At 44.1% G+C, this 12,189-nt stretch overlaps 1 protein-coding gene across 6 annotated transcripts in view; it reads right to left on the bottom strand.

Moving 5' to 3' along the window:
• Positions 1–1,278: 1,278 nt before the first annotated feature.
• The window catches only part of LOC137420791 (cytosolic purine 5'-nucleotidase), a 104,234-nt gene continuing 93,323 nt past the window's right edge, over positions 1,279–12,189 (bottom strand). For 5 of the 6 annotated variants that reach the window (XM_068106163.2, XM_078772321.1, XM_068106161.2 and 2 more), the window contains 4 exons: positions 5,793–5,844; positions 5,268–5,328; positions 4,833–5,009; positions 1,279–3,290 (listed from right to left, as the gene is read on the bottom strand). In XM_068106163.2, the coding sequence (XP_067962264.1) occupies positions 2,988–3,290; positions 4,833–5,009; positions 5,268–5,328; positions 5,793–5,844 (593 nt within the window). In that variant the 3' untranslated portion in view covers positions 1,279–2,987. Of the gene's footprint in view, positions 3,291–4,832; positions 5,010–5,267; positions 5,329–5,792; positions 6,967–12,189 lie in introns of those variants that run through there. The other variant, XM_078772323.1, reaches the window with a different exon arrangement.

Here is a 12,189-nt window from a genome sequence, read left to right as displayed (position 1 = left end):
CGTCGAGTCTCGTTTTGTAAAGCGAAAAGTTTCCCTACCCCTGCTGTATTACAAAACACCATGTCATCTTAAACAGGATATTAGAGGAAGTGAAAGTGGGGAAGCTGTGGTCTGTGGGGGCACAACTATGCATTTTGCTGAACCACGATGGTGTGCAATGCTAGATTTGGGAGTAAACAATAGGAATAAGATAGTGTCTTCAAATAACTGGGTTTGCAAGACTAGAGTACCGACTGGAGCACTGAACCCTCGTGAGACGTTCTAATGGTGCTTCATGGTCCCTTTATTACAATTAACACAAGGTACCACACAAATACAACGCATGCTTCCGATCACGTCAAATTCGAAAAAGAAAACGTGCATCAAAATATCACAACATTAATAAAGTGCTAATTGTATAAACTAGGGCATGCCCGTACTATATCTATATCTAAAATTATATCCCCCCCCTCTATTTACATGAAATGGTTTGGTCCAAAGCGAACGGCTTGCGAGTACGGTGACAATCCCCCCCCCTCTATTTACATGAAATGGTTTGGTCCATTCGCAAAGCCAAAGCGAACGGCAGTTACGAATCGCAGTTACGATGAATCGCAAAGTAGTTTTAATTAGTTTTAAAACATAGTTTAACGCCAACATAGTTTGCCAACGTGAAATAAATGAATACGCTCTCAAATGTGCCGTCCGAGGCAGAGTCTGTTCGGCACGTTCGGCACACGTGATAGCTCGCTGCTCTCTGATTGGTTGAATCGTTTTTTGGACATAGCTCGGTAACTACTTGTCCGATTAATATGAAACCTTGAAAAGGCACATCCTCGGGTCCCCAGCAATATACCTGGCAAGTTTCAAGTATATCGGACCGGTAGTTGTCGAGAAACAGCGGTCGCATACACACACACACACACACAGACAGAGATTAGTGGAATTATAGATAGATGAGTTTTAAATACCAAAACCACTTTTAAATCTTTTTTCCTTCTTTCTTTTTCTAAAATGTAACTCTTTGGAAGAGAACTTGATAAACTTCCATGAAATTATGCATAAACAAAAAGCAACGTGTAAGTGTAAGCAAACGGAATATTCCGCAATACTCTCGATGAGACGCCACCACCGGCTCCATCGAGCTTCGCATGAAGCAAACGAGCAAATTGGGTACGGTTTCAAAATATCGACTGCTGTGCTCGCACTGGCGCCCTGGGCCTGGCAGCTGGACCCACAATCATTTTAGCTTTTAAAAATGAACAAGCTGTGCATTTATCCACACACATCAACATTGAGTTGTAGGTACTCTTCTTCTTTTATTGAACAAACCAACAGGGATAAAAATGAAATAAAAATTCCCACATACTGAAAGGCACACACAAAAAATAAAAACATGAAACGTATCATGGTATTTACTTCAACTCTTAAGTCCTACAAGTGCATGGACAATCGATTTATTTTCAATATATTCAAAGCGGACGTCTCTCGTAACAACGGTGTAGGTGAGCTGAGGATTGGTAATTATCGCTGCGCAAAGAGAAACAACCTTATCCAGAACGCAAATACAAAATAAAAAACCCCCAAACGTATGGGAGACAATACCTGTAACAATAATAAATAAAGCCGTGGGCTTTAAATGGCAGCAGAGGTGGGATATGTGATTTTAAACACTGTCCAAACCGTTGTCTACATGCCACGTGCTGTTATCCTCGTCTGTCATTTTGAACAACGGAGTGTATGCGCAATCTGTCACGTTGAAGGTAAAATTGACGAAGGAGATGACGGATGGCACGAGGACGAGATAAAAAAAAAAAATTCTAATTATTCGATGTCCATTGAAGTGCAGAACAATAAAGAATTGGTATCCAGGCTAAGCTAATGCACACATTTTGAACTGGCATCATGCTCCATGCAAGGGAGATTCATCGACAGAAACCGGACATGCGCGAGCTTTAGCTTTCGCCACTCGACACCTTCATCGAGGTCAGAACGCGTGCATCTCACAAATTGAGGCCTGTTTTGAATGGCTTTTTAATTCGTAGTGTCTTATTAAGAGTGTCTTATTTCAATAACTCCATGCTGGAGTTTTAAACGTGCCACTAGACATGCTACGACTCCCTTTTTGGTTGTTGACAACCCGTGTAATCATTTATCGTAACGTAACCGCAATCGGTTGGTAATCTCCTGGTGCAAGAGCCACGAGCAGTTTACCCTCCATATGGCCGATGGTGCCATTTGGAGCTTCCACTCATATTGCTTATGCTTTAGACTACGGGCAGCAGAATCAAAATGTGTATTGTGCAGCTGTTTCGCCAACGATTCAATCCGGGAATTGCTGTTAATACATTCTAGTGTGAAGTAATAATTTGCTGTTAATACATCTTCCTCCGCCCAGTTGAGGAAGGTCTTGGTAATAAACAGGTTCGAAACAAGTTCCACAAACATGTTCAACATAAATCGATAAATTGAAATGGCGCAGGTGTTATACACAGAAGCATGGTGCACAAATTAATATAACAACGGAGAATTCGATCATCGATGTCGTAAAATGTCAAAACGATGCAAAAAAAGAAAGATCGATGTCGTAAATTGTCAAAAGGATGAAAAAAAAAAAAGAAGCTCTTTGGAACACGACACAAACCGCTCCAATGTACCATTATCAAGAGCAACCGTGACACCCAGGACAACGTTTTCCATCTTTAGCGGGTGCATCCTCTCGAATAGACATGGTCAGCAAGTTTTATGCTTTGTACTTTGTAATAATTTGGCACATTTACAAAACGCTGTGCTGCTATTTTTCCCCGCTGCAGCATTGCCATATAGTCGTGCAGCCGTTGGGAATGTGAAACAAGTTGCTTCTAGTTGAGGGTGGAAATGAAAGAGAAGAGTAAGGCTTCGGAAAACGTTTTCAAATGTGGTGACCCATGCGAACGGGGAGTGTAAATGTGAAGGAAAATGGAGGTAATAGCTAGTTTTAATCAAACATATTCTTCAATCGGCCCCTTTCAAAATGCTTGCTCCATAACCCTTTCATCTTTGTCCTCTTCCTCTTCATCTTCGTCATCTTCATCGTGGCAGTGTGTGATTTCGGCGGGAGGTTGGGGGTAGAGGGGAGGAGGACGCACCTCACTGAGCGAGCGGCTGAGCGTCCGCCTTTCCTTCTCGTCTGCAATTGTGACGACATTAGAACTCCCGTGCATCGACCAGTTGCCACCATCGTTGGAGGAGATGAAGGCGTTTTGTGTCGCCACTGACGATTCGTCCAGCGTGTCGATGGGAGTGTGCTCGACGGTAGACTCGTGGGGCATCTGTCAAAGTAGCAGAACATGCAATGAACTGGATAGAAGTGATCAGAGCTTCACATTTGAGCTACTTGCTTCCACCTGAGTCATTTTATTGATAACTGCCATCAACACCTGATCTTGAAAGATTCCTATGGTTCACTTGACTAAATCTGGGCCTGGATTTGGTTACAGCCCAGTTTACTGATTTGGGCATCATCGTTAGCTTAATCCAAATCAGTAAATAAACAAAACTAAATAAATACATAAATGAATGGTACTAGATATAATACCTAAGTCGATAACACCCATAGTGCATTAACGAAGGCAAAGGGGATAGTGAAGATGCAACCAGACTCAGTGACGTAATGGTTAGATGTGTCCACTTTGTGTGTAGAAGGTCATCGGTTGAAACCCGGATCAAGTCTTACCAAAGACTAACGAGTGGGGTGACGGTCATCTCTTGAGGTTGTTGTTCAGACCTCTACTGATTTTGGGGAACTACCTGAAAGCCCTCCTGATACGAAATTAAAAAAAAATCAAAGACAGCAATCCTGCGGTCCATCGAGTAGAAGGGCTGTATCGGGTTTCAGAGCAATCGGTTGGTAAATAAGGGAAAAGTATGGATCTGAAGTTTGGGGGGAAAACCCCCTCTATGGGAGCCCCCATGATTCAAAATCGAAATATTGAAGACAACCTCCATTCTCCTTTGAGCGATTGTGCGGGCTACTGTCTTGAATTAATGTGTCAAGTTTCAGAACAATCAGCCCGGTGATAAATGAAGAATAGTAAAGGGTTAAAGGACGGACAGACATCACAACCCATTTTATAGGTTAATCTCTGAAAATCGAGATTATATGATCTAAAACTGGTACATGCCGTCGCCTTGCTTTGTACTCAGCATTTAAAAAGACAGAACAGGCACAAATAACCATGGTTTGGCTTTGATGGGCTCTATTGGCCTCCTCCTGTATTGAAGTTCCTTGCAAAAGAGTCAAATTATAACTTCAAAAAAGGTTTTAAAACAAACCCAAAAACACTCCAGCACGATGCTCGTCATTCCCCAGAAAGAGGAGGGGGGGGGGGAACAATATATTAATAAATACAGCATGGTGGAAGGAAGACAAAAACTCCAAAAAAGAAAGAAAGGAGGTTATCTAACTTGAACACATTCAAGGCTTTTCTTCAAGATTTCACAATCATTCTCACCACCGATACTGCAGTCAATGACACTGACAAACAAATAAGAAATCGAACTCCACCACCATGTCAAGGTGGATAAAATGCGGTTACCATCCATGGATGGCCGTGTCACCCTTGTATAGCGCCAGTTCAAAATGAACGTGACAAAAAAGGAAACGACACATCGGATACGCATCAGAATGAGATGTTTTTCCACAGAGCGTGACAGGTTATCGCCGAGTTATCACAGTTAACAAGTTATCACCGGCGGCCTCGCCAAATAACGACTGTGTATGCCAATTGATGGAATGCCTATTTTGTTGTTAATTTCTCAAATAAATGTGTAAAGGTGCCGCCTGCTCCGTGCGCGACGAGTCTGCATCCCACCTGCACATGCGGCGCTCGAAACAGGTAACTGAAGGGGTAAAAGAGCAGGTTGATGCAAGAGGCGGCGTACAGGTCGGCGTAGCGCATGATCTGGCTCGCGAACAGAGTTTGGCGTGAACCGCTCCGCAAGAGGCTGCCCATCATGCCGTAGCACATGTCCATGTCGTGCGTGACTTTCTGAAAAGGAAACGTTTCACGTCGCTATGATTATGAAGAACAACACGATCATCGCAATGAATGAAGCCGATTGGACGATGACCGACAACGTCACACGCAAACTGCCCTCGACTCGAATCCGGTGCGGTACCGTGTGCTGTGCGTTTTTGTGGTGCAAAGCAATTCGTGTCACTTTCATTTAAATTTGCCAAACCAACAGGGACCTCTTCACCCCATAGTAAATTTTTGCGGAGCACATTGTGCATTCGTTAAAACGACCTTGATTTGTCTCTGCAATGAGCTGATGTCTGGGTGCTCATTGCTGCTGCTGTCCAGGTTCCTTGGGAGGTGAGAAAGACAAAACGAAACATGTCGTCAAAATAACAAACCGTACAAACACGACGGCATTTTTGCATCTTTCCAATCGACTGTCCTTTACAATGCCCAATAGGTTTATGGGATGCAATATGGCAGTTTCACCCAGGTCAATCACACTCCAGGATGCCCATGTGTCCCTCTAACGATGATGATGCAACGTTGTCAAGTGTATTGCATTATCACATCCTAGTGTACACCAATGTATCATGCAGTGGATAATTCCGGAGCAAAAAAAATCCATTCGGGAACTTTGGCTTGATTATATTGGTTGCAAAACCTACAATATTTAACCCCTTCCCTTTGTGTCAGTGGACGTGTCAGGCGATGTAAATAGAACAGGTTCTTGGAGCCATTCCTTAATAGGTGGTGCTGAACTCCAGGCCAGATTTGCAGTGAGTTGTACGTCTATTTTGTCCGGGAGCTTACTTGTACGAATCGGCAAGGAAAACTTCAAGTTTCTGCAACTCTTCAAACAGGACTATTGGGAGGGGAAGGAAGAAAGGGATTAGAGCACGATCTTCATTTGCTAATCAATGAAGAATTGCACCAAATAAATAAATAAAAGCAGCAAATTCCCCCCTACTCTCCTTGTAATCGGTGATAGCATCAACCTTCTATACACTGATATTTTCAGGGTTAGCATTGTGCATTCATTTCATGTGAACATACGGCCTGTCACATGGGCACAAGCGTTCAAATAACTGCTACATGTACTGTACTTGTACACAGTTGTAAAATGTCAATGCATTGCCGTTGCCTCTCCTTCGATAAAGACCTGAAGGCAAATCGCACAATTTATTTCTGCAGTCACCCCGTTGGGAGAGGTGCAGTCTCAGGAGCCCCAAGTCATTACTATTAGTTACAACTTGACCTGAGCAGATCATATCTCCAAAGATATTGTCTCCTTGGAATTTTACAAAAGGCCAAGGCTCGGTTGCATAAAGCATCCTTATGGAAAATTTGAGGATTTCTTTCACTTTTCCCTCAAGGACATCCCTACTGTAAGTTGAGGATGGTTGCATATACGAATATCCTTAAGTTTTTCCTGAAATCCCTCCTTAAAGTTAAGGGAGCCTCACCCTACCTCCCCCCTCCCTCCTCCCTCCTTCCAGTCCCCGTCATCAGCTTGTCTCCACCAATTAGAAGCAACCTTTTCTAAGTCACCCGGGTATTATACATTGTAAGAAAGGTCATGATTCATTGTGTTTGGGTTGACTAAAGTTTAAACTCATTTGCATAAGCGTATTGACCACGATTGTGGCATGACGAGCTTTAGGGGTTAAGGAAAGATTTCCCTTCAGGTTTCCCTTCGATACGAATTTCCTTAAGTGTTATTGCATAAACATCCCTCAGGAAATCCTAAGGAGCTGTTGCTATGCCTGGCAACCAATCAGATTAGAGCTAGAAAGAGGTGTCTAAAGCAAGAACATACTGCTACATACAAGCCTGGTGTTGGCTTAGCGGTTAGGGTGCCGGCTTGGGATCCGAAGATCCTGGGTTTGAATCCCGGTCGATCGCTGAATTAATGCCAGGGGGGTTGACTCAGCCTGTCATCCTTCCGAGGTCAGCAAATCGAGTACCAGTTCACTGGTAAAATTCCCTGTGTGTCGCAAGAGGCGACGAACAGGGTTGGCGGCAGGAAGGGCATCCGGCCATAAAACATTGCTTCAAAAAGGGAAGCATGATATGATTATCATGGGGCCCGCAGGCTAACATACACGCTTGTTATATTGCTGCATACACGCTTGTTATATTGCTGCATACACACTTGTTATATTGCTGCATACACACTTGTTATATTGCTGCATACACACTTGTTATATTGCTACATACACACTTGTTATATTGCTGCATACACGCTTGTTATATTGCTGCATACACGCTTGTTATATTGCTACATACCCTCTTGTTATATTGCTACATACACTGTTGTTATATTGATACATGCACGCTTGTTATATTGCTACATACACTGTTGTTATATTGCTACATACACACTTGTTATATTGCTGCATACACTCTTGTTATATTGCTACATACACGCTTGTTATATTGCTACATACCCTCTTGTTATATTGCTACATACCCTCTTGTTATATTGCTACATACACTGTTGTTATATTGCTACATACACACTTGTTATATTGCTGCATACACTCTTGTTATATTGCTGCATACACGCTTGGTATATTTTGCAATGGGAACACGTGATTTTAAATGACGCTTCTTATCTATCTATAATTCCAGTAATCTCTGTGTGTGTGTCTGTGTGTATGTCTGTGTGTCTGTGTGTATGTCTGTGTGTCTGTGTGTTTGTCTGTGACCGCTGTTTCTCGACAACCACGGGTCCGATATACTTGAAACTTGCCAGGTATATTGCTGGGGACCCGAGGATGTGCCTTTTCAAGGTTTCATATTAATCGGAGAAGTAGTTACCGAGCTATGGCGATTTCTTTACCAAACTCCGCAAGCCGTTCGCTTTGGACCAAACCATTTCATGTAAATAGAGGGGGGGGATTGTCACCGTACTCGCAAGCCGTTCGCTTTGGACCAAACCATTTCATGTAAATAGAGGGGGGGGATTGTCACCGTACTCGCAAGCCGTTCGCTTTGGCTTTGCGAATGGACCAAACCATTTCATGTAAATAGAGGGGGGGGATATAATTTTAGATATATATATAGTACGGGCATGCCCTAGTATTGATAATGCACGCTTATAATATTGTTGCGGTTTTGAGTTTTGTACAATAAAGGTTACATTTCCCCCTCATAGTTAGTCATACAACAACACGTAGCCTCACGATAGTTCAGTTATTTCATAGTATGTGTGAGAATAGTCCTTTTCCTGTGTTAGTCTTGCGTTGAGTAGAGTAATGAGAGTTTGGTCCTTTTCATACTTCCATTGCCTTATGCTTCTTACGCCTCTTTGTGCTGCCTTTGGCTTTTTGGCGCGAATTAACACGAGGCAGGCCTGGAAGGTCGGGTCGGGACCGAATGAGGACTGCAAAGAAGCTGACGGTAAGCGCGAGCCGCCAATCAGGGCTCAGAGGGAGTGGCTGCGCCAATGTGTCACAGGGTGTGGTTGGAACGTTCGAGAAGGCTCAGGGCGTGTCCATATAACCCGTCGCACAAAGCCCCCGCAAGGAGTTGAAGGAGCGCGGTCGGCAGTCGAGAGCGTCGAGCAGTTGGCATTGAAGAGCGCAGCAGAGCAGCAGTTCGGAGCAGGAGTTGAGCGCGAAGAGGCTCGAGTATTGATGAGAGTTACGAGATCGGAGAAAGCCGCGCATGAACCAAGGATCAGCGCTCATATTAAAGTGGACGCTCGGTTGAGCTTAAGGCCGAGCCTATATTGCATTGGGTTACGCGAGTGATAGCGCGCTGGTTACTAAACGCGCTGTGGAACCGCCCAGCCGTGCTGAGAGACGCGTACATTTCTTTCCTGCCTCATCTGCTGCCTTTTGTTCTGGAGACGCGCTGCGAGGACCCTTTTCCACCGCCTGTTTGCCATCTTCGCGGGACGTGCTGGGACCGTGGAGAGCACGCCGGGCCGCTGTTCCTGGACGACCAAGGCAGCGCGTGGACACCATTCTGCCTGCAATTTCCCTGTGTGAGTGCGATCGGGCCCGTGTCTGGGAATTTAGCATAAGACTGGTTAAGTTCTGCTCTGTGTCTGCTTTCTACCGACTTGTACATTGTGTAAATAATAATAATAAAATCCTGTTATTTCTTTATTCGACCGCCTCATGTTTTCCCTCATTGACTAAGTGTGGTACGAATAGAACCGCTCTAATCGGGGTCCAATATTAAGGGTGACGGCACGGACCACGTGGTACGCAATCTGCTCGGTGTACTCAAATTACACGTGGCTCGTGCGAGGCTTGCTTCCCCGCTTCCGTGGCGGCGCAGGTATTTAGGTACGAGCGAGACTTGGTCCCGAAACCCTACCTTGCGTTTGCCCGGAAGAGGCGTTTCAAGTCTCGGTTACGCCAGGCCCAGAAAGAACAAGGGGCTTAATTTAATCCCCCCTTGGTAAGGGTAGGAAGGGTCGCACGAAAAACCGTAACAATATGTTGCATGGGGAACACTCCAGGATGCGTTCCTGGAAGGCAGGGTGTACCTGGAAGGCAGGGTGTAAATCGAAAAGGCGTAAAAAGAATGTGGTTTTTTACATCAATTCAAATATTAAAGGTGTTATATGGCGTTAAACTGAATATCGCAGGCATAAATTGAAAAGTATTCCCTAATTCTTCCATGGCGTTAAACCGAAAATGTGTAAAATGAATGGGTCTAAATTGAGGAATGCCGGTACAAAATTCAATCGATTCAGTTATATTTGTGCATTTTATTGTAAAATTTTTAATGTGTGCAGTAAAGGCTAACCCCCGCTCTTGCAGGGAAAATGGCCTTTAAAATGCATGTTTTGTGTTGTTGCGCAGTGAAGGTTTGGAAACTTTCCAAGAATAGTGAAAGTGTGAAATATAAAATGAAATACGAGTGCGAAACTACAATCAAAATATTCTGGATGTCATGAAAGAGTGAAAATGTTGGTCACTGTGCTGCCGCCAAGTGTGTTTCACAATGTACAATCATAACTCAATTGTGTATGTATTGATATACCAGTCTATTCATTGCTGTGCGATAATCGACTTTTCTTCGTGACCAATTTCCATGAAGTGCACCATTTGGAAACTCAACGGTTCGTGTTTAAGGATGGGGGAGGGGGCTCCCTTAACTTTAAGGAAGGACTTAAGGAAAAACTTAAGGATTATTCGTATATGCAACTATCCTCACTTTAAGGATGTCCGTAAGGAAGGAAATTCTCAATTTTTTCCTTAAGGATGCTTTATGCAACAGGGCCATAAACTCTGCCCACCTTTGGTGGGGGAAGTAATAAAATGCTCAATGAGAATTTAATGCATTTCACACAAGAATCATTTTATTCCTCGTTCATCCGCAATCACCTGTTCCCCATGCAACATACAACAAGTGTCATTTAAAATTACTAGGGCATGCCCGTACGTGGGTGCCCGTTCCTTGCCAAAAAAAAAAAAAAACGCTACCCGTACGCTCTACCCCGCCCGTACGCCCGTAAACAAAAAAAACAACGCTCTTCGCTTCCGCCCTTCGCTCTGACTGAATTGGGAGAAATAATGCGCATAAGAAATCGAGAAATTATTATTTTCTCCGGAAGAAATCGAATTACGAACCGTAATGGCGCACGCGCTCGGCTCGGCTCGCTCTCACATCGGCCACGCCTACGCAACAACGCGTTCTGTGATTGGCTGCCGGAATCTTCACTGTCCGGAAGGTCGCAAATCGCAGTTACGATGAATCGCAAATTAGTTTTAATTAGTTTTAAAACATAGTTTAACGGCAACATAGTTTTCCAACGTGAAATAAATGAATACGCTCTCAAATGTGCTGTCCGAGGCAGAGTCTGTTCGCCACGTTCGGCACACGTGATAGCTCGCTGCTCTCTGATTGGTTGAATCGTTTTTTGGACATAGCTCGGTAACTACTTCTCCGATTAATATGAAACCTTGAAAAGGCACATCCTCGGGTCCCCAGCAATATACCTGGCAAGTTTCAAGTATATCGGACCCGTGGTTGTCGAGAAACAGCGGTCACAGACATACAGACATACAAACATACAAACATACAAACATACAAACATACACACAGAGATTACTGGAATTATAGATAGACTAGGGCATTGCCCGTACTATATCTATATCTAAAATTATATCCCCCCCCCTCTATTTACATGAAATGGTTTGGTCCAAAGCGAACGGCTTGCGAGTACGGTGACAATCCCCCCCCTCTATTTACATGCAATGGTTTGGTCCAAAGCGAACGGCTTCCGGAGTTTGGTAAAGAAATCGCCATCGCGTGCACAAACGCGCAGGAAAGCGAATGAATCGCAAATTCGGTTTTATTAGTTTTAAAACATAGTTTAACGCCAACATAGTTTGCAAACGTGAAATAAATGAATACGCTCTCAAATGTGCCATCCGAGGCAGAGTGTGTCCTCCACGTTCGGCACACGCGATCGTTCGCTGCTCTCTGATTGGTTGAATCGTTTTTTGGACATAGCTCGGTAAGTAATTGTCCGATTAATATGAAACCTTGAAAAGGCACATCCTCGGGTCCCCAGCAATATACCTGGCAAGTTAAAAGTATATCGGACCCGTGGTTGTCGAGAAACAGCGGTCACAGACAAACAGACGTACAGACGTACAGAGATTACTGGAATTATAGATAGATGTGTTCATCAAGTGTTCTTGCTTTTGGACGCCTCTTCTTTCTCTAATCTGATTGGTTGCCTGGCTTAGCAACAGCACCTGAGGATTTCCTTAACCTTCAGGAAATCCTTATCCTTAAGTGTTGTTTATGCAACAGCACTTAAATAAATCCTTAGCTATGGAATTACAACGTACCTGAAGGGAAATCTTTCCTTATGGTTAAGGAAGTTTTATGCAACAGGGCCCAAGTCCTTCATCCAGATCGTCATGAAATATGGCTCCCCACTGTGGACAAGTGCTGCTGCATCATATCTTACCCCACTCAAGGTCCTGGAATCTCAGGACCTCCAAAGGCATTGAAATGATGCATCGGAAAGCAGAGTCTCAAAGTCTACTCCTAAATTGCCGCAGGTAGGTAGGTGGCCCTTGTTTGGTTTCTTTCAGAAGGTCAATCCCTGTCTCACTCATCCTGCCCTCCCTCCTCTCTGTCCAGACTACATGCCAGAAATCCTTTCCTTACAACTCCCCCCCCCCCCCCCCACCCCCACCCCCCAGTACAAACTCAATACTCACCTTCATCC

This window comes from Myxine glutinosa, chromosome 2 (genome assembly GCF_964187855.1).
Source record: "Myxine glutinosa chromosome 2, kmMyxGlut1.1, whole genome shotgun sequence".
In the NCBI taxonomy this organism is placed as follows: domain Eukaryota; kingdom Metazoa; phylum Chordata; class Myxini; order Myxiniformes; family Myxinidae; genus Myxine; species Myxine glutinosa.
The sequence above is the reverse complement of the archived record's forward strand: the minus strand, read 5'-3'. Positions and strand labels throughout refer to the sequence as shown.